This window comes from Leopardus geoffroyi, chromosome E1, assembly GCF_018350155.1.
Source record: "Leopardus geoffroyi isolate Oge1 chromosome E1, O.geoffroyi_Oge1_pat1.0, whole genome shotgun sequence".
In the NCBI taxonomy this organism is placed as follows: Eukaryota; Metazoa; Chordata; class Mammalia; order Carnivora; family Felidae; genus Leopardus; species Leopardus geoffroyi.
Window position 1 is genome coordinate 4,451,987 of NC_059330.1, and position 25,902 is coordinate 4,477,888.

At 51.1% G+C, this 25,902-nt stretch overlaps 1 protein-coding gene across 1 annotated transcript in view; it reads right to left on the minus strand.

The window, feature by feature from the left end:
• Nucleotides 1-2,426: 2,426 nt before the first annotated feature.
• Nucleotides 2,427-25,902, minus strand: part of MYH13 (myosin heavy chain 13) — a 52,515-nt gene continuing 29,039 nt past the window's right edge. Inside the window, exons 20-39 of the mRNA XM_045487393.1 lie at nt 25,292-25,547; nt 22,802-23,044; nt 20,607-20,783; nt 19,860-20,005; nt 19,681-19,771; nt 17,796-18,185; nt 14,892-15,018; nt 14,694-14,812; nt 13,063-13,259; nt 12,495-12,678; nt 11,949-12,114; nt 10,921-11,045; nt 9,840-10,148; nt 9,561-9,764; nt 8,110-8,235; nt 7,656-7,826; nt 4,691-4,795; nt 4,507-4,602; nt 2,948-3,082; nt 2,427-2,537 (exon numbers count right to left, since the gene is read on the minus strand). Coding sequence (XP_045343349.1) covers nt 2,523-2,537; nt 2,948-3,082; nt 4,507-4,602; nt 4,691-4,795; nt 7,656-7,826; nt 8,110-8,235; nt 9,561-9,764; nt 9,840-10,148; nt 10,921-11,045; nt 11,949-12,114; nt 12,495-12,678; nt 13,063-13,259; nt 14,694-14,812; nt 14,892-15,018; nt 17,796-18,185; nt 19,681-19,771; nt 19,860-20,005; nt 20,607-20,783; nt 22,802-23,044; nt 25,292-25,547 — 3,382 coding nt within the window. The 3' untranslated portion in view covers nt 2,427-2,522. The remainder of the gene's footprint in view (nt 2,538-2,947; nt 3,083-4,506; nt 4,603-4,690; nt 4,796-7,655; nt 7,827-8,109; nt 8,236-9,560; nt 9,765-9,839; nt 10,149-10,920; nt 11,046-11,948; nt 12,115-12,494; nt 12,679-13,062; nt 13,260-14,693; nt 14,813-14,891; nt 15,019-17,795; nt 18,186-19,680; nt 19,772-19,859; nt 20,006-20,606; nt 20,784-22,801; nt 23,045-25,291; nt 25,548-25,902) is intronic.

Sequence of the window (25,902 nt, forward strand, 5' to 3'; positions counted from 1 at the left end):
CTTTTGGAACCACCCTGGGCCACCTTTATCCCAAAGGCATTCAGGATCTGGTCACCTCCCCTGCTAGGGGCAGCAGGCTGTTTCTGAAGGTGCATTGCCCTCCACCCTGGGGCCAATCCTGCTTTTCCAGCCTGGCAAGGCTTCCTGGCATGAGGAGAAGGGGTCTGGGGGGCAGACCCCTGGCAGTGGCCCCAGCCTTTGTTGCCAGAGGCATCGCCAGGAACCGCTGGTTGGTGCTCGCCCTGCATCTCGAGATTCTACAGGGGCCTCTTCCATGGACACTCAGATGAGGGAGCCCTTTCCTGGGGGATCCTCTGGGACTGTAAGACCTTCTCGCTAATCTGAATTTTCTCATCTGCAAAACTGGAGGGCCTGGACCAGATGATCCTCGTTCCGAAGGATACCTCCAGTGCTCCGAATGTCTAATGTCTAGGAGTGGAGTCTCAAGGTCATTCCCATGATGGCAAGTGTGTCCTTCTACAGCCAGGAGGTGGCAGCAAAGCCCTGTAGGCTAGGGGGAGGTTCTGCTCTCCAAAGCACGGTTTGGTGGTTGGGCTTCTAGACTGAACAATAGTAATCAATGATAATGGCAACAATGTCATTATCGTTGCCACTATTGTGAGCAAATAGCAGCAGTGCCTCCTGAGGTTCACTCTGTACTGTGCAGGTGAGGAAACTCCTCGCACAGTATCACATAGGAATTTTCCAACAACCCCATCCTGTCCGTGGGTATAGTGCCAAGACTTCCAGCCCCATCTTGAGGCTCAGGGACATTACCTGACCTGCCCAAGGACTTCTAGAAAGCAGGACACGCCAAGACAGGAATGCACACTTTGGTCCTATGCACTCTCTACGTCACTGCATGGGAGACCCGAGGCGAGGAACTTTCTGCCACCCTCTTGGTTTTTCCAGAGAGTTAGAGGGGTCAGAGGGGCTGAACCAAAGAGTCTGAGTGAGGCTCTCCCTGGAATTTGGTAAGGAGATGCCGGCAAATAAAACTCAACACAGGAGCCTCTTTTTTCTTATTCCAGTCCTTAGAGAAGAACTTTCTTAAAAAAATTTTTTTTTTATTCTCATCAGGACATACTTGATGTCTAGGTATGGAAGATTCTCATTCATTCATGCATCCCTTCATTCAAGGACCAGGATTCTGATGTAGAGTAAGACACTGGAATGCACTGGGAAGGGTATAGGAACATTTTTTCTTTCTAACTCAGAAATCTGGGGGCCCAGAGCTTGGATGTGGGGAGCTAAGTGCAGACGTGTGGGGGTGGCTCATCGTTGGGGGGAGCCTCGAGTAAACTGGGGAATGTTGGAGCCCATGGGGATTCTGTTGTTTTTTTTTTTTTTTTAATTTTTTAATGTTTATTTATTTTTGACAGAGAGAGAGAGAGAGAGAGAGAGAGCATAAGCAGGGGATGGGCAGAGAGAGAGGGAGACACAGAATCTGAAGCAGGCTCCAGGCTCTGAGCTGTCAGCACAGAGCCCGATGCAGGGCTCGAACTCACAGACCACGAGATCATGACCTGAGCAGAAGTCGGACACTCAACCGACTGAGCTGCCCAGGGGCCCCTATTGGGATGTCAGAAGGGAATGGAATTCTAGAGGAATTTTTTTGAAGACCCTCCTCCCCCACGCCTGCACGGTGTAATTAAGTCCTCAAACCAGCAGAAGCTCCTTAGAGACACAGCCCAACCCCAGACTGTTGTCCATCTGGTCCCAAGTCGTACACTCCACCCATGTCCTGAGGCTTACCCCTCCCCACTGTGATGACGGGTCCCTGGAATGCTAACTGTGTGCCAGGCTCTAGATCAAGGGTGCTTCTTCATTATCTTATTTACTTCTCAAAATAACCCTATAAAGTGCATTGTTACACCCCCATTTTACACGCCAGGTAGCTGAGGCTTAAAGTCATGAAGTGACTTGCCCCAAATCACCAAGCTAGTTAGTGACGGGGCAGGTCGGCACCCTGGGGTGGCTCTTACCACCACATCACGTGCCTACGCGGAGGCAAAACCCACCGTGTGAGATTGTGTGCTGTGCGGTGAGTCTGAAGAACTGTGATCTCATCTGCTCAGCACGGGACAAGCCGTAGCCTGTATGCAACCCTAGAAAACCAGGGCATCAATATTGGCCTGATCTGGCTGGCTTGTTTCGTGGCTTGAGTGGAAAGGAAAACAAAAATGCACATGTGAATGCTGGAGATGAACAAACTCATTCTGTGTGTTTGCATTGCTATCATTACTCTTATTGGGAGGGCTGGACCGGGGCTGCTTTCTGGGGGCCTTGAGAAGGACCTCAGTTTCCTTGTCTGCAGAATTGAGGAGGTTGGGCCCTTACTTCTTTATATGCACAGCAGACTCTTAAACCACCCCGAGCAAGCAGAATGGATGAGCACACAGATAATGAACACACAGAGCTGGAGAGATGAGGAGTCAGGAGATTTTATTCCTCACAACATTGTGCCTCCCGCCACCGCCCATCTCCCGAGGCGTCCCATGGCAATGGGCGTCCGGAAGGCCTCATTCTTCCATCTTCTGTGGGAAAAAAACAATCAGGGAACGAGTCAAACCAAAGGCAAGGTGGACTATTGCCTTCACGTGGAACAGCCGGAAAGGCACGAAAAATATTACGGAGTGGCATGGTTTCCCCCTTGCACGTCATAAAAACAAAGCCGGGAGCCCCTGAAGATGGACAAGTCCCCCCCCCCCCCGAGAAAGTAGGGGCTTCCTGGGCAGTGCCTCTTACCACAAAAAGGGACGGGGATGATTAGGTGTCTGGCCCCCTTGTCCCCCTCTGCCCCATGAGCCTGGAGCCACCCGGGGCCTGGCCAAGGCGTGGCATCTGCGAGTTCAGGGCCAGCAGCGGGGAAGAGGCTGCAGCCTACGTCCTCCACACTCTCCCTGGGGTGCTCCCCTGGTCCTGGTCTCGGGACGTCTGCTCTCACCTGGCTCCCCACATCTCGGCTCTTGGCCCGGAGCTTGTTGACCTGGGACTCTGCGATGTCGGCCCTCTCCTCCGCCTCCTCCAGCTCGTGCTGGACCCTCCGGCACTTGGACATCTGTGTGTTGGCCTGCTCCTCCTGTGGAAGAGAGAGGGGCTAGACGCTGACGAAGCCCTTCACTCTGGCTCTGAGGCTCCGAGTCCCTGCGGGGCCTTGGGGGACACTCCCAGCCCCTGACGGCCGATGCTGTCTGATCACCTCGAGGGTACTGCTGTCCTAGGACCCCTGCCTGTCTCCTCACGTCCCTACTCTGTGCTAACACCCCCACTGGAGCTCTTTGGCGGGGACCCCAGTCCCGAGTCCTCCCGAGGCACCTGGAAGGTCAGAGGCCAGTAGCCCAAACCCTCCCTACCCCTTGCCCTGGCCTCTCCAGCCCTTGTCTGCCTGTGGCCTGGCCACCGTGCACGTCTGTCAAGGGCGATCTGAGGGTTCTTGAAGAAGGTGGCCTCCTGGGAAGTCCTGCTGCAACCGTGCTAATCCAATGGGTACAAATCCCTCCCCCATTTAATCAGTTCAGATCTGCTTCCTTGTGGTCAGGATGGAACCGCCAGCCCCTTGGGCACGGAGGAAAACAGGACAAGGAGAGAAACCATATATGCTCAGTCATTTGTCGACGGCAGGGTCTCCCCAATTTTGTTCCTCAGGACACCAGTCTGGTGGGCTGCTCTACATATAATAAAAGGTTCTGGGGTACTGGGTGGCTCAGGTCAGGATCTTGCAGTTCGTGGGTTCAAGCCCTGCGTCGGGCTCTGTGCTGACAGCTCAGAGCCTGGAGCCTGCTTCAGATTGTGTGCCCCCCCACCCCACCTCTGTGCCTCCCCAGCTCATGCTCTCTCTTTCTCTCAAGAATAAATAAACATTAAAAAAAAAAAAAAGGTTCCGAGTTCCACTAAGGGTGAGCCACACTACGTTCTAGAATATTCTGTCCACTTTGAAGGGTGCATTTCACGTCACCTAAAAAATCTGAGAAATCCTTGAAAGCAACCAGTTCAACTCTGTTTAACCTAGAGTTTCCCGAACTATTTCTTTTCTATAAAATAAAAAGTACCCCCCCTTGCCCTCCCCCCGCCCCCCCCCCCCCCCGAAGGTTCCTGCTAGTAACTTCCCTTAGGTCTATCTGATCAGGGTGGTGGGTGGCAATTAGAGAGGGCAGGAAGGATAAGGCCCTGGGGACCAGGGATGGGGGCAAGGGGGGGATGCCGTGAACCAGGGTAGGGGGGTTTAAGGTGAGGCTGTGGGGTACGCTGAGCTGGCTGGGGTGTCAGGGCGAAGTGAGGCCGGCAGGGTGGGGATAGGGGATAAAATGAGGGGGCTGGCCACGAGACTGAGGCGGGAGGCACCAGGAGGTGCAGCTGGGGTTTGGGGGACAGGCTTGTTTGACACCAACCAGGGGAGGGAGGAAGGGCAGGTGTTGCTGAGTCGGCAACCTACTAATAAAACCCCAGGCCTCTGGCTCCGTGGACGTGGCCCAGGGCTGGGGGTGCTGGGGCCCCCCTACTCACAGCCTCCTCGGCCTGCCTCTTGTACGCCTTCACTTTGGCCTGAAGCTTGTCCACCAGGTCCTGGAGCCTAAGGATGTTCTTGCGGTCCTCCTCAGCCTGCGAACACAGCGCCGTGCCAGGGTCCCCCAGACCCTCCTCTGCTCCCGAGGGGGCCGGCGCTCGCGGAGGCTTTGGAGCCCCTTACCTGGTATGTCATTTCCTTGACTTTGCGCTCGTATTTGTGAGCCCCCTTCAGAGCTTCGGCCCCCCTCTTCTGCTCGGCGTCCAGCTCACTTTCCAGCTCCCGCACCTGGGTTTGGGGGGGAGAGAGCCCAGCATCCGGGTCGGGGCCCCTGTGCTTCTCCCGCACACGCGTGAGTGGGGGGCATTTTCGGGCAAACTCGGGATCCTCTGATGATAGTTTGTAAAAATGTCTCCTCCTCACGCTCAGGAACCACATTTTTAATTTATTTTTAGTTATTTTTAAAAAATGTTTATTTTTGAGGGGCGCCTGGGTGGCGCAGTCGGTTGAGCGTCCGACTTCAGCCAGGTCACGATCTCGTGGTCCGGGAGTTCGAGCCCTGCATCAGGCTCTGGGCTGATGGCTCAGAGCCTGGAGCCTGTTTCCGATTCTGTGTCTCCCTCTCTCTCTGCCCCTCCCCCGTTCATGCTCTGTCTCTCTCTGACCCAAAAATAAATAAACGTTGAAAAAAAAAATGTTTATTTTTGAGAGAGAGGGAGAAACAGAGCATGAGCGGGGGAGGAGCAGAAGAGAGAGGGAGACACAGAATCTGAAGCAGGCTGCAGGCTCTGAGCTGTCAGCACAGAGCCCGAGCAGGGCTCGAACCCACAATGTGTGAGGTCACGACCTGAGCCGAAGTCAGAGGATCAACTGACTGAGGCACCCAGGCACCACACTTTGGTCACAAGGCCACCACGGTCTGTGCAGTGGCTTTGTGCAAACAATAGCTAGATGCCCTCCTTGGGCAGTGACAGCTCTTAGGGGCACATGGCTGGGCTATCAAGCCGGGCCCTGCATAAGATGCCTCTTTCTGTGGGGCCAGCAGCCCGGTGAGGCCTGTGCTCTGGCCCCGACTTGTCCCCGCGGGCGAAGCCGGCACGACCCATCTGGGGTGGCCCAGATTCCTGGTTAATGAGAATGTGCGGGTCATGGTGAGAGCCTGGGCCAGGAACGGTCTGGGTGTTTTGAAGGGCCTGGTCCAGCTGATTGATGCTGAGCAGGTCAGGGGCTGCTCCTGAGAATGAGTTCTTACGTGTCTAGGATGGACATTATAATTCCTTCCCCACTTACCTCAAATGTGGGGATCAATTAGACAAACGAGGGGCGCCTGGGTGGCTCAGTTGGTTAAGCGTCCGACTCTTGGTTTCCTCTCGGGTCATGATCTTACAGAGTCACGCATCGGGCTCTGTTCTAACAGTGTGGAGCCTACTTGGGATTCTGTCTTTCTCGTCTCTCTCTGCCCCTCCCCCACTGTGCTCTCTGAGTGTCTCTCTCTCTCACTATAACTTAAAAAAACATCAAAGTATGTGCAAGTATGTTTGATAAAGCGCTACATAGGTGTTGTTCATTTCATAGCTGCCTCTGCCTTTCCTGAAGTCATGAGAGGATAGGTCAGCCACTGAGAACACAGGTCACTAACTAGCCCCGACTCCACAGTCCAGGGACCATGGCGGCCAGCCCCCGGGAATCCCAGCGGCCACAGACGGGGGCAGCTCAGGCCTTGTGGACTCACCAGGTCAACCTTGAAATCCACCAGTGGAACGGGGTAACTCTGGGCACTGTCCCAAAACAGATCCCTGGGACTCCTGGCCTCCCCACAAGCTCTGGGAAGCTGCTTTCCATTAGGTTCTACAAAACGCGAGTGCTCCTGGCAGTGCTCTTGTGGCCTCTGCGAGGTTTACAGAACTAAAGATAACTGGGTGGCTGATATTGGAGGCCAGTCGAGATGCCTCGTGTGCGAGGGGAGGCTGGCCGCGGAGGGCTCCCTGCCAACCCAGGAACCAAAGAATCATGGAGGGTGGCAGGGGATGTAATCCCTCCCTCAGGGGAGGGATCCGTGAGAAGGACAGACCTAAATTCACTTAACACTGTATGGGAATAATTAAAAAGAAGCATTTAAAGAATTCTGGAGGACAGCGCTTGGTGCAGAGCCTGATGCGGGGCTTGAACTCACACACCGTGAGATCATAACCTGAGCAGAAATCAAGAGTCCAATGCTCAACTGACTGAGCCACCTAGGCGCCCCCTGGTGTTGACTTTTGTTACTCACATGTCCACAGCTGCCTCGTTTTTAGCCAAAAGATCCTTTTTACAGCGTGTATGTGCTGGTGACCACATCCTTGGGAGGCTGGCATGAAGACTGACCGCATTTGAGGCCCTTCCCTGCTGGGAGAGGTCATCTCCTTCCCTTTGCCAGCCCCTCACGCCCTTCCCCACCTACGTTTCCATTTCCTCCCTCTGGGACAATGGGGACTTTCTACAAACTCCCCCCACCCCAAACCCCAGCCCTTTTCCAGAACTTCAACTGGTAGTGGAGCCCATTTTGAAAACAAAAGAAACAAGAACCGTCACAGGTCTAAAGGGAGAAGCAATGGGTACAGGGAGCCAAGGGAGAAATTAGCAAAGAAAGGAAAACAAACACAAAGAAATTCCCAGATAATGAAAGAGCAGGAAGCCCTTGGGCAAGGCGGTGAATTTTCCAGCGAGCATTGGGGGGGGGGGGGGGGAGTGGGGGGGAGCGCCAGTCTAGGAAGGAGCACAGTGTTGTGGACTGCGTTGGGACGGGGAGAGCTGGAAAGGAACAGGAGCCAGAGGTAAAGAGACACTATAGACTTCAGGTAGGACGGGCCACTGCTCACCAAAGTGGATGCTGGCCCCAAATGGGGCTCCCACCAAATATGTGATTTTAAGAATGTGAAGTATATTCCCCCTTATTTCCGTGGGTCCCGGTTCCCATGGAAACAGGACGTGAACACTTGCAAGTGTCATTACCCCCGAGGCATAAGCCTTGTAAAGCGGGTGGGGCTGTGTGTTGGGCTGTGGGAAGCAGCGAATGTCTGGACCGCGGCTGTGCCCCAGGTGGCGAAATCCGGTGTCACTTGGAGAGCCAGAGTCCTCTCCAGCCGCCGCCCTGCCCTGCCCGTCCTACCCGGTTCTCCAGTTTCTGGATCTGCTTCTTCCCGCCCTTCAGGGCCAGCTGCTCAGCCTCGTCCAGACGGTGCTGAAGGTCCTTCACCGTCTGCTCCAGGTTCTTCTTCATCCGCTCCAGGTGGGCGCTGGTGTCCTGCTCCTTCTTCAGCTCCTCGGCCATCATGGCCGCCTGATCAAGCGCATGCAAAGTATCAGTGGGCCACCCGGCATCCCTACCCGGCGCACGGGGAGGGTGCCGTCAAGGTCAATACTGAGCGTGTTGGTCCCGCCTCCCTCATTCAGTCTGCACCACGAGGCACCTCCTCCCCACGTTGTCTCTGCGGAGGCTTTATCTCATTCCCTCTGCTGACGGCAGGTCGGCCGGAGACGAAACCCACTTGCCTGGTCTCGGCTTAGAAGCCCCTTCCCCACCAAGCCAAGCACTTGCTCTGAAAAGAAGGAACGGAGCTCACATCCGTGATGGCCTTCTTGGCCTTCTCCTCCGCGTTTCTGGACTCCTGCATCGAGTTCTCCACCTCCGCCTGGCACTGAGCTATGTCGGCTTCCAGTTTTTTCTTGGTATTTATCAGGCTCGTGTTCTATAAAAAGAATCAGATGCCAGAGGTATAGGTTGTATTTGGACGCTCCGAGAGGGAGAACCGAGAGGGAGAAAGTTGGGTGGGGAAGGAAGCACATCACGATCCTGTTTCTTATTTCCCACACGGGGATTTGCTGGATGCTTTTTTATTCTTGACCGAACACAAGGTCCTGAAACAGACGCAAGAACTGCACGTAAAGTCATTGGTTAAATGATACAAGTAGATTTTCCCATAAATGAGGAAGAATAGATTATTCAGTAAGAGGTGCTGGAGCAAAGAAAGGATGGGTAGACATAAGTATATAAAATGTGAAATTTGTTTTTTTTTTTTTTTGAGGGGGGTGGAGGGGCAGAGAGAGAGAGAGAGAGAGAGAGAATCCTGATGCAGGGCTCAAACTCATGAACCGTGAGATCATGACCTGAGCCAAGATCAAGAGTTGGATGCTTAACCAACTAAGCCATCCAGGTGTCCCTAAAATGTGAAACAATTCTTTAAAAAATTTTTTTAATGTTTTATTTTTGAGAGAGAGAGAGAGAGAGAGGAGAGAATGAATGAGTGGGTGAGGGGCAGAGAGAGAAGGAGACACAGAATCGGAAGCAGGCTCCAGGATCTGAGCTGTCAGCACAGAGCCAAATGTGGGGCATGAACTCGTGACCATGAGATCATGACCTGAGCCAAAGTCAGGCGCTTAACTGGCTGAGCCACCCAGACGCCCTGGTATTTTTCTTCTATTCATGTGCTTGTATTGTCTATATTTTGCAACAAATAATTAAAAAAAAAAAAACTTTCATAAAGGTAGGGGTGCCTGGAGTGCCTGGGTGGCTCTGTCGGGTAAGCGTCCGACTGGTGATTTTGGCTCAGGTCATGATCTCACAGTTTGCGTGTTTGAGCCCTGCATCGGGCTCTGTGCTGACAGTGCAGAGCCTGCTTGGGATTCTCTCTCTCTCTCTCTCTCTCTCTCTCTCTCGGTCTCTCAAAAATAAATAAGTAAACTCAAAGAAATTAAAGAAACTTTTACAAATGTAACAACATAATTATTTTGAAAGACAATTCTCATTTTCCAAGGTTGTGGCTTGGATGTCTCCTCCTCCGGTCTCGTTATGTAATAATTCATCCTTGCCTTCTCTGATTTCCCCACAACGTGCATCACCTTGTATCTTCAGCCTAAAGACAGCTCAGAAATCTGGCATCTGGAGCGTACTTATTCCAAGAACGAAAGCTTAAGGCGACTTGCTCTTGACCGCTGGTCTGGGAGGAAGGGAGGGTGCTGCCTTCCACTGTATGGGTGGCCTGCCTGCCCCCCGTGCCCCTCCAGACGGACGCACCTGCGAGTTCAGGAGCTGCACGCGATCGCTGGCATCCAGGAGCTCCTGCTCCGACAGCCTGCGGGTCCGCTCGGTCTGCTCCAGGGCCGCCTTCAGCTCCTCCAGCTCCTCCAGCAAGAGGCCATTCCTGCGCTCCACAATGGCCAGCTGCTCCTTGAGGTCCTCGTTGCTCCTCAGGGCCTCGTCCAGGTGCAGCTGGGAAGCCTTCAGGGAAAACCGGGCGTGAGGCCGGAGCCCAGGCCGAGGGCCCCCCGGGTCCGCCAGGGCCTGCGCGCTGACCTTGAGCTGGCCCTGCACGGTGTGCAGGTGCTTCTGGGTCTCTGCCACCTGGCGGCTGGAATGGCCCAGCTGGATCTCCATCTCGTTGAGGTCTCCCTCCATCTTCTTTTTCAGCCTCAGGGCATCGTTCCGGCTCCGGATTTCGGCATCCAGCATGCTTTGCATGGCCTCTGCGGCCCGCTGGCTGTTTCTTTTCAGCTGCTCGATTTCTTCGTCCTTCTCAGTGACCCTGCGGTCAAGCTCGGATTTCACCTGGCTCAACTCCAGTTGGATGCGCAAGATCTTGCTCTCTTCGTGTTCCAGGGAACCCTGATGAAAGGAGACGGGTGACTGGGTGGGCAGCTGTCTTCTCAAACGGCTGTTTTCCTCCCCGTTACGAGAAAACGGGTGTTATTCTACCCGTTTTACAGAGAGCCAGAGGTCAAGCAATTTGCCCCCAAATGACCCTCCCAGTAATGAAACTGGAACTAAAATTTTGGATCTGCTATTAACAATTTTATGTCTTGGGGAGGAGGGAGCATCTTTTTGAGTTAGTAAAACCTTTATTGGGTGTGTCTGTTCTAAGTGACCGTAAGTCAGGGGCCACTTATTCTCCAAAATGACAGGGTAATTGCTTTCCGGTCGTCCTGCATTATGCGAATTTCCCTAGACACAGCTCGACTGTCCACCCGCCCTGTGCTGGCCACACTGATGAGGGCATCGGGACACTGAGCCTATATGTTGCCTTTACAGAAGTCCCAGTGGCCAAAGATGGTTGTGTGTGACTGTCAAAAACGAGCAATTCTGAGACAGCTCTCAGGATGTTTGATGATGGATTCTTGCTTCCTGAGAGGAAGACACTGAGGGCATAATGAACACATTTATTTATTTTCAAAAGGGGAGATGTGATGAGCTGAGCTGGGGGGGCCCCGGGAGGAGAAACACAGCACAGCTGTTTCCCTGGGGATGGCTGGATGTTAATTCCCATGAAGCCTTGGCATCTCCTGGCAGGAGACAGCCCCAAAGTCATGGTCTAGTCAGTCCCCCCTCCTTCAGGGTCCCGCCCCTCTGAGCTTCCTTGTGTCTTGCCCCAGACACTCACCTCCACCTCCTCCAGGGCCACCTGGAGGTCTGACTTTTCTTGCTCTACCTGCTTCTTGGTCTTTTCCACTTCCTGCAGATTCTTGCCAGTCTCTGCAATCTGCTCGGTTAAGTCAGAAATCTCTTCTGCAAAGGATGGGCTCGATTTAGATCGTTTCATCTGGTTCCAGTTGACAGCCGAGGCATTTTGCCAGGGATTTTGGGGATGGGTGATGCATTCACATTTATATAGGACAGGATACAGTGGGACCCTTCAGGTGAGGGGTCAGCAGGACACAGGTTTGTTGCCTCACCTGAACTCTGCAGAGAGGAGTGGTAAGAACAACACCCTGTGGCCCTTAACACTTCACAAAGTATATAACAGGGTCACGGTGAGGGCCAGAAAAGGAAATTTTTGGAGACGATGCATAGAATATAGGATCATCGTCTTTCGGAGCCAGAAGGAGTTTTAGGGGGTGTAGGATCTGGTCTGATTTTGCAGATCAGGGGTCTGAGGTCCTAAGGGATTTAGTGATATGCTGGAGGACACAACGCCACGTAGAGACGGAATCCATGGGGGAACTTGTTCTCCGAGAAGAGGTGAGCTTAGCAATTCATTTTGCCCTTTGTGCTGCAGAATGAGACCTTGGTGTGATGGCTGTACATGAGCAGGGCTGAGCTCCAGGGTCAGCTGAACAGATGGGAGGGTTTTGAGGGACAGCGGGAAGAAGAAAGAGGGAGGAGGCAAGAAGGGGTACGGGTGCAAACCTGGGGTGCGGAGACAGCTCACCATGCAGATTTTTTTAAAGCTTATTTGTTATTTATTTAGAGAGAGACAGAGACAGCATGAGATGGGTAGGGGCAGAGACAGAGAGAGAAGAGAGGGGGAGAGACAGAGAGAGAGAGAGAGAGAGAGAATCCCAAGCAGGCTCCACGCTGTCAGCACAGAGCCCGACACGGGGCTCGAACCCACGAACTGTGAGATCACGACCTGAGCCGAAACCAAGAGTCGGACACTTAACGGACTGAGCCTCCCAAGCGCCCCATCACCTTGCAGATTTTTATTCTCCCGCCTCAGTGTCTCCAGCTGGTCTACCACCTCCTCGTAGGCATTCTGCATCTTGAAGATTTCAGTACTAAGTGACCTGGATCCTTTCTGAGCAGCTTCCAACTCAGCCTGACTCTCGTCCAGCTTTTGCTTCCACTCTGCAAGGACCTGGGAGATGACCAAGGGACACGTGAGCAGCAGAAAGGGCCAGGGGACCCCGGAGAGCCCATGAAAACAGGAAGCTTGTGTCAGCAATACCAGGGTTTCACCCTCCCGTCCTGGGGCCCCAAGAAACAGGTCTAGATCACGGGCCCCAGACTCTGCTATTCCCCCAGGCTGTCTGCTGGGTTCCTATAGGTGTTTGGATTCTCCAAGGGAACCTGAATCGGCTTGCTCTAAAAATTCACTTTGGAGAGACAGTCACAAAAGCAGAGAGGCGTGGCGAATCCCAACCTCCCATGCCGTGATTTGCTGCTCAGAGGGTCTCCCTGATGTGTGGGCGTCTCACACATCCCAGCGTGAGAAGCCGGGGGTCTCGGGGGGCAGACCTTATCCAGGTCTCTCTGCTTCCTGTCCAGGATGGCACGGGCTGTGTTGGTGCGTTCCAAGTCCAGCATCAAATCATCCACTTCCCCCTGAAGTCTCTGCTTGGTTTTCTCCAAGGAGGCGCACTTGGCACTCACTGCCTCTGTGTTTTCCTCTGCTTCCTGGAGCCTCTGAGCCAGCTTTTTCCTAAAAGAACCAGAGTTTCCCCCCCACTTGGCAAAGGTGGACTATTTCAGAACTACCTGTTAGACCGGATGAGGAGGAACAGTCTGTTCAGGACTGGAACTTGGTAAGACCAAGACCTGGAAGGTCATGAGTGGACAGGGTCTAGGTATCACCTGAAGGATTGCTAAGTGCTGGGTGGCAGAGCAGGCCAGCGGGAAGCCACCAGAGCAACAAGGTGGAGTGGACAGTCCCAGGGGAGGGACAGGGATGCCCCGTCTGAAAGCTTAAGAAAACTCAAGGGCCTGGAGAGGAAGGAAGAGAGAGTCTCTCAAAGTAGGAAGAATTCTCTGTCTCTTCACTTGTGTCTTGGGGTCACCTCTCCCGCCGTAGCCCGGGACCCCGTACTTGGCCTCCTCCAGCTCCTCTGTGCGCTGGATGGCGTCCGTCTCGTATTTGGTCCTCCACTGGGCCACCTCACTGTTGGCCTTGGACAGCGCCCTCTGCAGCTCGGCCTTGCCCTCCTGCTCCTCCTCGTACTGTTCCCGCAGCAGGTCACAGTCGTGGCGGGAGGACTGCAGGGCGTGGGCCAGCGCGTTCTTGGCCTGCGGCAGTACGATGGTGAGGCTGCAAAGACGTCTATCTGGCCATCTTCCAAGCTAAGGTATTTCCACTTTAAACCAGCATTTCCCAACGTGAACCATTCCCAAGCTGCCTTCACAAAGCTTTGCCACACCTCCATACATCCCACCTCATTTAAAATTTTTTTAAAGCTGACTCCCTTATTATATTTAAACACGTGCATTTCAAAAGTAAACCTTTACACTGCATTAAATCCCAAAGCGTTAGCATTTGCCATAAACAGGAGGGAACCGTTAGAATAAACGCCACGGAGATAAAGCCGAGTTATCCATCACCTTCTAGCTAGGTACTTTCGGCCGTGGCTCTGTGGCTGAGGCCTCCTCTCTGTATAACGAAAATAAGCACCTGCTAGAGAGATGGTGTCCAACTTGAGATCTTTTCCTTATGTAATCAGAAGAATTGAAACAGAACGAGAAAGGAATAATGTTCTCCTTGTTTGATGCAATGTTAGGGAAAGCTTTCCCTGAGCTTAGCTGCTACTGTATCCTGGCCTGAGGACAGCCTCGTTCCTATAGTGAATCTTCTCGCTGCTTCTTCGTACTCTGCTTCTTGCCACAACCCCCACCCCAGCCCACTGAAGACCCTTAGCATATGATAGGAAGACGGCAGACAAAAAGTGCTCGTTCTTTTTTTAAGGGTATGCGGAGCTCGGGAGAACTCTGAAAGATTGCCTTGTAAATCTTAGCTGGTGCGTGGCAACCTCAAAAATCACAGAATGCAGCTTTGTGGACTCCTGGACTCCCATTCTAACGCTTGAACACACATCGGCGGCATTTATTAGGCACCTGCTGTGTGCACTGTTCTACGCACTGTACCTACTGTTTACCACGAGGGGAAAATTATTCTTGCCTAGGCATTTATAGATCAGTGCGGGGGAGGGAATGGGCATGATGGACATAAATATCTCGATATCGAAGTCAAGAACATGATGATGATGTGCATATTTATGTACGTGTCCCAAATGTGTCCCTAAAGCCATGCGGTGTTTTTGGAGGAGGAGAGCTTAAGACCGGGTGTTGTAGCAGGTGATACATGAGTGATGTGGAAGAAAGAGGAGGGCGTTTCGGGTGGTCAGGATAAATGGCTGAGCAGGGGGAAAGGATACACAGAGAGAGGCAGAGAAAGTCAAGCTGGTGCAGTGAATGGGGCCGGGGATGCCCTGGCTGGAGAGGCATGTTTATCAGACCACCTCGTGGGGAGCAGAGGAACCCAGAGGATGGGGCACCCTGGCTCTGAGGAAGGAGATCCAACGTCAAAGTCCTGTAATCTCAGAGAACAGGTTCCTGTAGGTTCCCGTGCAGCAGAGGAGAAGCTTTCTACCTCCTGCGGTCATACTGCCTCCAACCATTTTTTGTGGCTTCTCAGGTTGTGACTGTGCCAGAAAGAGGCATTCTTACCTTGGTTTCTTCTTCCAGTTGCCTCTTAAGCTCCTCCAGCTGCTGGGTGAGGGCCTGCTTGCCTTTGGTTAGCTGTGAAATCAGAGACTCCTTCTCTTCCACTTGATGGCTCAGCTCCCCTACCGAACAGATGCATGAGTGTTGCACACTGTCCTCTCCCGTGGCCTGGCTGCACCCCAGGGCCCTGCCCATCCTTACCATTTTGGGTCTGCAGTCTTGCCTTCTGCATGTTCAGATCATGGATCAGCTGTGTCTGTTGGTCATCCTTGGCCTTGATCTCATTAAACTGGTCTTCCACGGTCCGGCACATTCTCTCCATGTTACTCTTTTAAGAAAGAAGTCAACACGAATGGGAAAAATGGCTTTCCGGTGTCCAGGACTGAACTGGGAAGTATGGTGGCTTAGGCTTCTTGTCAGGTAAAATAAAACAAATTTGCTCATGTTTATTTTTGGGAGAGAAAGCGAGACAGAGCGTGAGCAGGGGAGGGGCAGAGAGAGAGGGAGACACAGAATCCGAAGCGGGTTCCAGGCTCTGGGCTGTCAGCACAGAGCCTGACATGGGGCTCGAACTCATGAACCCCGAGATCATGACCTGAGCCGAAATCAACAGTCAGATGCCTAACCGACTGAGCTACCGCGGCGCCCTGAATGTCAGTTTAAAAAATTACAATCACTTCAGATTTGCTTTATTTTTTTCTGTCTGTGAATACTGCTTTGCCCCAATAAGTTGGAGCAACAGGGTTTTGGTAGCTAAGTATTGATTGGTTTGTAAAAGACACCTTTGAGGAGATGCTATTCAAAGGAACCCCAGAATCTTCTTGCAACGTAAGTAATTCGATTGCCATTGGAATAATATTACCTTCTGATTTGTTTGCAAGCAGTATATTCAGGTGACAGTGTTGAACATTTCACTCGATTATACAAAAGGTTCTGTATGGTAGAGATAGCAGGAAGGGAGTCACTCCTGTAGCCTCTAGTTGGCCTGTATTTTTGTGAAATTTGTTTCAAAACTTTGCATATATTATCGACTTCTTCCTCCCACCTCATGTAACACAAGATAAATGTATTGAGTGTATATTTTTCCTTAGACTGTGAAGTATAAGATGGCAGCAGAAGAGTCAGGGGTAGGGGCACCTGGGTGGCTCAGTCAGTTGAGTGTCCAACTTCCACTCAGGTCATGATCTCATGGTTCATGAGTTCAAGCCCTGATTCTGGCTCTGTGCTGATAGCTCAGAGCCAGGAGCCTGCTTTGGATTCTGTGTCTCCCTCTGTCTCTCTGCTCCTCCCCTGCTTGTGCTCCCTCTTTCTCTCTCAAAAACAAACAAACAAACAAACAAACAAACAAACAAACATTTAAAAAAAAGAAGAGGCAGAGATATTAGATTCTAAGGAAGTTCTCAAGTGCTTAGGATATCTTTGAGAAAATGACATATGAACATAAAATAATTTTACCTGGGGTAGTTGAAAAAGAGACAGCAGACTCACAAGGAGAAACAAAATCAAAGGATACAACAACTTAAAAAAAATGAAGCAATATAAAAGACTTCCTCCACTGGATTTTAAAATTGAGAACGGAGAGTGGGAAGCATGACAGAGAAAGGGAGGTGACAAGGCGGTGCTGCGCGTGGGTGCTGCCATCCCCACTTCTAACCCAGGCAACCCTGAGACCTGGCCTGTGTGTCCCCCCGAGAGGGACAGAGATGGAGACAGAGAATACATAACTCCTGAGAGGGAGGACAAAGCCAAGAAGGGCAGAAAACCGGGGAGACAAGCAAGAGAGAAAAAGGAGTGGCAGTCAGGCAGTGAGGAAGCAATCAAGATGAAGCCCCGGCTGTGAATCCAGATCCTAAACAAGGACAGCAAGAGGCACCACGAATCTAGAAGCACATAGTCACTCCGTGAGGAAGGTCTGCCTTGAAGTCACACAGGAGCGGCTTTACCATGAATCTGGTGAGGTTTGAGCTTCACAACCCTCACTTCCAGGGGCCCTAGATCATGCAGGTGGCTATAGAAGGTTCCAGGTGGGGAAGGAAGCTGCATGCAAGCAGAAGAATATATTTCTAGGGAGGCATTTCTGGCAAATGGCCCGAAGAGGTGTCAGAAGACGGGGACCTGATTTGTTTTTCTCACTCTAAATGAATATTTACTTTTGTGCTTAACTTTGTATTTATAATGTTGGGTCCATTTTATTTTTTGTTTTTAATTTTTTTAAATTTATTTTTGAGCAAGAGACAGAGTGTGAGACGGGGAGGGGCAGCGAGAGAGGGAGACACAGAATCCAAAGCAGGCTCCAGGTTCTGAGCTGTCAGCACAGAGCCGGATGCGGGGCTCGAACTCATAAACTGCGAGATCATGACCTGAGCTGAAGTCGGACGCTCAAGTGACTGAGCCGGCCGGGTGCCCCTAATTTTGAGTACATTTTCTTTTTTTTTTTAATTTTTTTTTTTCAACGTTTATTTATTTTTGGGACAGAGAGAGACAGAGCATGAACGGGGGAGGGTCAGAGAGAGGGAGACACAGAATCGGAAACAGGCTCCAGGCTCTGAGCCATCAGCCCAGAGCCCGACGCGGGGCTCGAACTCCCGGACTGCGAGATCGTGACCTGGCTGAAGTCGGACGCTTAACCGACTGCGCCACCCAGGCGCCCCGAGTACATTTTCTTAAAGAGCCCCTCCCCTCCTGAGTTTTACTTCGAGCGGCACAAAACTCGGATCCGCCCCTGTTCTCACGCATAACTTCACATTGGTAATGCCACCCAGGATTAACACGGTGGCTAGGGAGGAAGTGGCATGTAGAAAACCATGCCCAGCAAGGCCCTTTGGTACAACCCATCAATCGATTTAGCTGTAGAAAATGCCAGATGGGTTGGAAGGTTCTGAAAGCTTTCTGAGACTCTGGGAAGGATGATGAGACCTTGCATCGCAAGGAGATCATTGGGTCAAGCTTGAATGACCGGAATGGATTTCGGGTGTTGGGAGCAGGAAGAATTGGGGGAGAATCGGTTTAGAAGGGGAAGTGAATTCGCGGGCATCAAATTACATCTGCCCCCTGGGCAGGTGGATGTGACTGCCTCACACTTGCTACGAGCAGGGAGTCAGGTACCTTGGCCTTGGAGACGGTCTCCATGTTACTGGCCAGGTCGTCGATCTCCATCTTCAACTCGCTCTTCTCCTTCTCCAGCTTCTGCTTGACCCTCTGTAGGTTGTCTATCTGCTCCCCCAGCTCGGCCACGCTGTCCGCGTGCTTCTTCCTCAGGGTGGCCGCCGTGGCTTCGTGCTGCAGGGTGGCCTCCTCCAGGTCCCTGCGCATCTTCTGGAACTCGGCCTCCCGCTTCTTGTTCATCTCGATCTGGGCGGAAGTGGCCCCGCCGGCTTCTTCCAGCCGCTCGCTGATCTCCTCCAGTTCGCGGGAGAGGTCCGAGCGCTGCTTCTCTGCTTTGGCCCGGGAGGCCCTCTCTGCCTCGATTTCCTCCTCCAGCTCTTCTGTGCGGGCCTGAAACAGTCACTGCATCAGGCATATTGGGGACGGGGGAGTAGCCCTCTTTGGAAGGGGCAGGGTGGTGAGGGACTGAGGGTAGGCATCACAAAGAAAAGAATATGCTAGAACATTAAATTAGTGAGGAACAAACTTGGAAACAGTCTAAACGTCCATCAATATGGGACTTGTCGGGCTCTGTGCTGCCAGCTCAGAGCCTGGAGCCCGCTTCGGATTCTGTGTCTCCCTCTCTCGCTGCCCCTCCCCTGCTCATGCTCTGTCTCTCTCTGTCTCAAAAATAAATAAAACATTAAAAGAAATTAAAAAAAAGTATGGGACTTGTCAAATCCACCATGATGGGGCCGTGTTCCAGGAGTTCGTGAAGGGTTAGACTGGACCCATGTCTATCACGGACAGGTCCGCAGAAGCAAGTTGTGGGGCGCCTGGGTGGCTCAGTTGGTTAAGCATCCGACTTCAGCTCAGGTCATGATCTCACGGTTCGTGGGTTCGAGTCCCGCATAGGGCTCTGTGCTGACGGCTCAGAGCCTGGAGCCTGCTTCGGATTCTGTGTGTGTGTGCCTCTCTCTCTGTCCCTTCCCTGCTTTCACTCTCTCTTTCTCTCTTTCTCAAAAATAAATAAAGATTTAAAAAATTAAAAAAAAAAAAAAAAGAAAGGAGCAAGTTGCAGAACCAAAGCCTCTGTGGTATCATATTTAAACTAAGAGATATAAAATATCCATATATTTAATGAATATATTTACATGCATAAATATATATGTAAATATATATAGTTTAATGTTCTTGTTCCTTTATAGTTTAATGTATATGTGCATATACATATGTATGCATTAATATATCCTATTAGTTTCTTTGGGTCTTTTCTTAAAAAAAGATTTTATTTTTATGTAATCTCCATGCCCAATGTGGGGTTTGAACTCACAACGCCTAGATCAATGTACATAAATCCACAGCAAAAGACCCCGGAGGATACACATCCCACTGAGAGTGGGAGTGACTTCTTTTTTTTTTTAAGCTCATTTATTTATTTTGGGAGAGGCAGAGACAACATGTGGGGGAGGGACGGGGAGAGGGGGAAAGAGAGAATCCCAAACAGACTCCATGTTGTCAGTGCAGAGCCCAATGCGGGGCTCAAACTCACGAAGCCGTGACATCATGACCTGAGCTGAAATCGAGAGTCAGACGCTCAACTGCCTGAGCCACCCAGGTGCCCCAGGAGTGACTTCTGAGAAGACGTGGAGAGCACCCAGCTCACTGGTGAGGATCAAAGCACCCTTACCAGTCCCATTTAGGGCAACACTGTAATATTCTCAAGGAGATTGCCTATGTGCTACTGAGAAAATTAAGGTGTTAATTTCAGAGACATAAAGGGAAGGACAGGACATTCTGGCTCTGAGGACAGGAGGAAAACCAGCAGCTAAAGAAACAAAGGGAGAAGGGCAGGAGGGACCCTTGCAAAGGGTTTTCAGGGTGGGGAGGGTTTTGATGTTTCCACCTGTAGTTCTTTGATCTTCTTTTGTAATTGCAAACCGTGTGCTTGTTCGTCCTCAATTTTGGTTTGTAACTGACTGATGTCAAACTCCTTCCTGCAAATATAACACGAAATACAAGCCTTTTAAAGGGGGTCGACTGGCTTTCAGGCTCAAACACAGAGGTCAAACATGAAATACCTACTTTTTCAATTTCTCCTCTACTTGCTGCTTATCGTTTTCTAGATCCATGATGGATTCCTGGGACATTTTCAGGTCTCCTTCCAGCTTCCTCTTCATTCTCTCCAGGTCCGCCCGGAGCTTCTTCTCCTGCTCCAAGGAGCCCTCAAGCTGGGGAGACGTGGGTGCAAAGGTTGAGACCCTGGGGGGAACATGAGCTCGCCCCTTGAGCCAGTGTGGCCGCCCACGGCTTCTGAGGACCTAGATTGAACACCGTCACTCCTCCCTCGCTCACATGCATGGTGGTGGGGGGGTGATGAGTGCAAATCTGTGAGTGTGCCCGTGTGTGGGTGCACGAGGGCGTGTGAGGAACAGAAAAACTGATGCCGTCCAGACAAGTTCAAGCCACAACCGTGAGTGAAACCTGAAAAACCTCAGACACGGTTCTTGCACCGAGAACAAAAAATGTTAACACGATGGGGAACAATGGTCATTGTCATGGTTACTGAACACTCTCCACCTCCTGAGCTTTTTCCACGGAAACCCTCCGAGGTGGATCTGGGTGTATCCCCATTTCAAGAGGTGGAAACGGAGGCTGAAGAGTTTAAGGGTCTCACTCAACACTCCAGGCTCCTGTGGAGGGGGCTGAGGTCCAGACTCAGGGATTCTGATTCAGAATCAGAAGCTGGACCCCACCCCACCCCCACCCCCCGCTCTTGCCCGTGCTTCTGCAAGCAATGGCTCTTAGAACGCAGTGGTAAAATCTCCTTACATCATCCGTTTGCTGTTCCAGCTTGACATTTATTTTGATTAGACCGTTGACTTTATCCTCCTCAACCTGGAGATCATCCAATGTTTGCTGATGGGCCTCCTGCAGAGACTTCTTCTCTTTGGTCAATTTGGAAATGTTTTCCTCTAGTGCTGTCATTTCCTCAGAAAGATTCTTTACCTGGAAGAGTATCAACACAATCGAATCGTGCAAACAATGAAGTCAGGGGCTTCCAGCAGAACCTAGATTGTTCATTTTCTTTACTTTCTCTTTGTCATTCTTTTTTTTTTTTTTTGCCACTGCCTCTTTACCTCCTTGGCAGGTGCTTAGTGTGTCGTTGGCTGTATCATCCTGAAACTGGCAGTCTATGAATTCTTAATCTTCCTGACTGGCCTGCACAGAGAGCCTCAAATCCTCCCGTTAGGAACATTCCTTCAGGGAGGGTTAGGGATCTCACAGGGCAGCATATTGATAGATGCAGATAGGGTGCCTCTGAAGGACAACCGATCAATCTATATTTATCATAATATATCAATGAGAATTTGGGGGTTAGAATCAGGTAGGAAGCATAAGGAAAGAGATGCAGTGCTATGCAAGAGCATCCAGAATGGGAGTCTTGCGCTGTCAAGAAGCAGAAGGCGGGGCACCAAATGTGAAGTTGCAAGGCATTTATTTATTTATTTATTTATTTATTTATTTATTTATTATTTTATTTTTTTAATGTTTATTTATTTTTGAGACAGAGACAGAGCATGAACGGGGGAGGGGCAGAGAGAGAAGGAGACACAGAATCCGAAGCGGGCTCCGGGCTCTGAGACATCAGCACAGAGCCCGATGCAGGGCTCGGACCCACGAACCGTGAGATCATGACCTGAGCTGATGTCAGATGCTTAACTGACTGAGCCACCCAGGTGCCCCTGAAGTTGCAAGGCATTTAAATTAAACTTTGTTCCACGTACGACACCCTTCCAGATCAGAGGTTGTTAAGCACCTGACTTGTGGGCTGAATCTGGCCGAAGACATGTTTTCTTTAGTCCATGTAACAGTTTACAACTTTTGAGTTAAGTTACCAGGGTGGAAAAAGGAAAAGCAGTTTCACATAAGATCTGGACTCCTGGCTTCTCATGGAAAATCAGAGGCTTTGGTGACAATGGATTCCCATTCCCACCGGGAGGCAGTTGGCTAGAGTCAAGTCATGGCTGCCATCTTGGACAGGGCAAATGCCCTTCTGTTTGCCACAATCTCCACCCCTCCCGACTGTCCCTTTCCCCTACTCCTGGTTGTCTAACCAACACTGACTCTGGGTCGTCTCACACCAGGTCAACCCTATCCCTTGCTCTATCTCATTGGCAACCATTACGATGTGAATCAGGTGTTGCATTTTTCACTTGTTTCTGTAAAATGTGTATTCTTGTGCGTACATGTGATTTTTAGTTCATATGAATGGTATCGTAGTGTACCTTTCATTTTCCTATTTTCAGCGTTAGGTCTTTCGTATCCATCTTGGTGCCCTGTGTGTACAAGCCTGGTGTTCCTGCTGGCTTTGTAGAACTCCCTGATGGGCATCTTCTACTCCTCAAGTGTCCGCTCCCCAGTGTGGACCCTGATACTGCCTCCGGCTCTCCCCCACCACAAGCGATGCTACTGAATGTGTCCCCTTTTGGGCTGGTGGGAGAATTCCCTGGTCTAGACACTCAAGAGCAGAATCGTTTGCTCAAAGGCTATGTGGATTCTTAATGCGACCAAGTATTTCCAGATGCTTTCCTGAAACCTGCATCAGTCTATACTCTGCCAGTAACACACAAAAGTCCCTGTGTCCCCACATCCCTGTGAGCGCTTGATGTGATCCAGCTTTCTGCCCCTATCCCCACCTGCCTGCCTCATCATCTGCCTGGCCCCTGGAGGCACTTGGGTTTGCTCCTCCTGGGACAGATGTAAGTGATGATGAATAAGACGCCATCCTTCTTCTCCAGGATCACTTCCTTTGTGCAGGATGGGTTGGGGCTGGAAGTTTGGGGTGCAGCCAGCCAGGCAGGAGGAGGGTTGAGCAGAGTCTCCAGGCTCCAGAATGAGGCAGAGGAGAGGACTGGGTGGGACCTCACTAACTGTCCGTCCGTTCCTACCCCTGACCTCAGGCAATGTCTCCTCCTCACAGAGAGGGAGCTCCAGACACTCTGGGGACCCCTGGGGTTGCCCACCTTGTTCTCAGTGGCATGTTTCTCCTTTTCCACTTTTGTCAGGGTCAGCTCCAGATCGTCGATGTCTCTCTTGAGGGATGAGCATTTATCTTCCAGGTTTCTCTTCTTGGCCACCAGCTCCGAATTCATCTCTTCTTCCTCTTCCAGCCTCTCGCTCAGCTCCTTGACTTTGGCTTCCAGTTGAATCTTGCTTTTGATGAGTCCCTCACACCGCTCCTCGGCGTCCATCAGATTTTCTGTTTCCTGAAAGAGCCAGGTCATTGTGTTTTGGTCAGACTCTCGGCAAACCTTACAAGGGAAGGGCTCTGCCCTCCAAAAGCCCACTATCTAGACCTAAGCCAAGGAATAGGTCACACGCACAAACATGCACCTGCACACCCACTCGCGTGCACACACACACACACACACACACACACACACTCTCATGTCTAAATGCAAACACACATGCACACATTCATGTGCACACACGCACACGTGCACACACACTCATTGGCACAGATGCACACACACCACTTATATACCATTCGTATACACCTTTTTAAAAATCTTTATTTATCTTTGAGAGAGAGAGAGACAGAGTGTGAGCAGGGGAGGGGCAGAGAGAGAGAGAGACACACAGAATGTAAAGCAGACTCCAGGCTCTGAGCTGTCGGCAGAGAGCCTGACACGGGGCTCAAACTCACGGGCCGCGAGATCATGACCTGAGCCGAAGTCAGATGCTTAAACCAACTGAGCCACTCAGGCGCCCTTGTATACACCTTTTTAAAAAAACCACCAGGGACATCCACTTACTAGAAATACACCTAAAATAATTGCAAACAAAGGAGTGCATGAAGTTCATAAAGCTTCTGCAAATTTGTCAGATTTGGGCGCTGGCCATTTCATGCTTCCATCTACGAGGGGGTGAAAAACGACTCATCTACTCGATGTTACCACGAGCTAAGTGGCATTTTCGAAACATTACTACCTTTTCACTTTCAATGGAAAAGTCCTGTCGGTGCCTAGTTAGCCCTGCCTCCTGGAGCCACAGGGCAGAAAATTCAAAACAGACAGGAATGAAGTGATAACATACAAATGTATCCCAGAAGGCTCTGTAATGAGTCTCTTGGACAGACCAAGATTAGCTAATTATATTCTTAAACTTAATTGGGCTACTTCTTTTTATATAAGAGTTGTAAAAACTGGACACACATCCCAAGGTTATGGATAAGAATAAGTGTGTGTGTTAACTGAACATGTACTATGTGCTAGGCATTTTGCATGCAGGGACTCATCTGATCCTCCCCATAAATCCTAGGACATGGGTGCTATTACTGTGGCCATTTTACAGATGAGGAAACCGAGGTACAAAGAGGCTAAGAAACTTGCCCGAGGCAGCACAGCCATCAAGTGGAGGGCCAGGGATATAAATCTAGCTCTCTGGTTCCAAAACTAGTCCTCTTGCCCACTCGGCTTGGGAAAGTGCTCTTAATGACCACCTGTACTGACTGGAAAGTGAACAATGGAGGAGAAAATGCTTTGCAAGTGCCAGGCATTTAGGAGTTCATTCAAAAGGGCAAATGATAAGCATCTTAACTTGTGTATTGATACAATTATTGTACCAGGATGTCACATACTAGGTATGGTTTCGTTTCCCAATTTCCTTGATTTTAAAAATGCTTCGAGGCACCTGGGTGGCTCAGTCCATTAAGCGTTGACTTCGATTCAGGTCATGATCTCACTGTTTGTGAGTTTGAGCCCTGCGTCCTGCTCTGGGCCAACAGCTTGGAGCCTGGAGCCCGCTTTGGATTCTGTGTCTCCCTCTCTCCCTCTGCCCCTCCCCCGCTCAGGCTCTGCCTCTTGCTTTCTCAAAAATAAACATTAGAAAAAAAATTTTTTTAAATAATAAAAATGCTTATCAGGGCGGCTGGGTGGTTCAGTTGGTTGAGCGTCCAACTTCGGCTCAGGTCATGATTTCACTGTTCGTGAGATTTAACCCCATGTTGGGCTCTGTGCTGACAGTGCGGAGCCTGCTTGGGATTCTCTCTGCCCTTCTCCCGCTTGCGTGCGCGCACACACACACACACACACACTCTCTCTCAAAATAAATAAACTTAAAAAATGCATATCTTCAAAGCTTTTTTTTTAGTAGAATCCTATTATCAAAACCATATACATAAGATTACTCTTTCTCCTTTGAATTATTTTAATGATTTACTTTTATTTTTAGTTATATGATTTTCCGGTGCATTCCGGACAGTTTTTAATTATGATGACAGACACATTCCCTTCTGCAAGACAGAGACAAATGAGGGCGAGCAGAAATTCACTTTGTAGACTTGCCCCCAGCAAGCACCTGTGCTTGGGCTAAACCAAGCCCTCATCCCTGCCTCCAACTGGCTGCAATACTCTGTAGTCCCACTAGGTGGCACCACTGCCCCTTGAATCGATGCACCTGCTGGGGCCTCCCTTTTGTTCCTCCTTTTCTAGCCTCCTCAGGAAGGTACTTACAGACTGGACCTGTAGCTGGAGGTCATTTTTTTCCTGCAGCAGGGTCACCATCTTCTCCTCCAGCTCCTTCCGGCGAGCCTCGGATCTGGCCAGCTCTTCCTTGGCCCTCTCGAAGTCCTCCTTCATGGTGGCCATCTCCTTCTCGGCCTCTGCGCTCTTGAGGAGGGGCTTGATCTTAAAGAACAGGTTCATCCAGGGCCAGTGCTTGACGTTCATGAAGGCGCGGATGTTGTACTGGATGCAGAAGATGGACTCCCTGTTCGCCCAGTAGGACTGGGGTTACTGAACCACAGCAAGGACTTGTGTCCACCCCCACCTGCCCCGTGGGCCCAGACCCTTCACCCTTCCCTGCTATGTGGGAAGCAGGGACGGCTGAGCCATGCAGCTCCTGTGAACCCTGCAGTGCTCTCTGAGGGTTCAGAGGAAACAGCACTCGTTGAGGTTGGGAGCTGAGGGAGGACATGGGCCATCTGTGCCTTCCATGGCTCCCCAGCCCGATGACCCAGCCTTGCCTCATTAACTCGGTGCAGGGGAGCCAGCGTTGAGTGCCACTCCCTCCTCGCTCCCACCATGGTGGCCTCCAAGCCCTCCTTTCTCAGGCCATGCAAAGC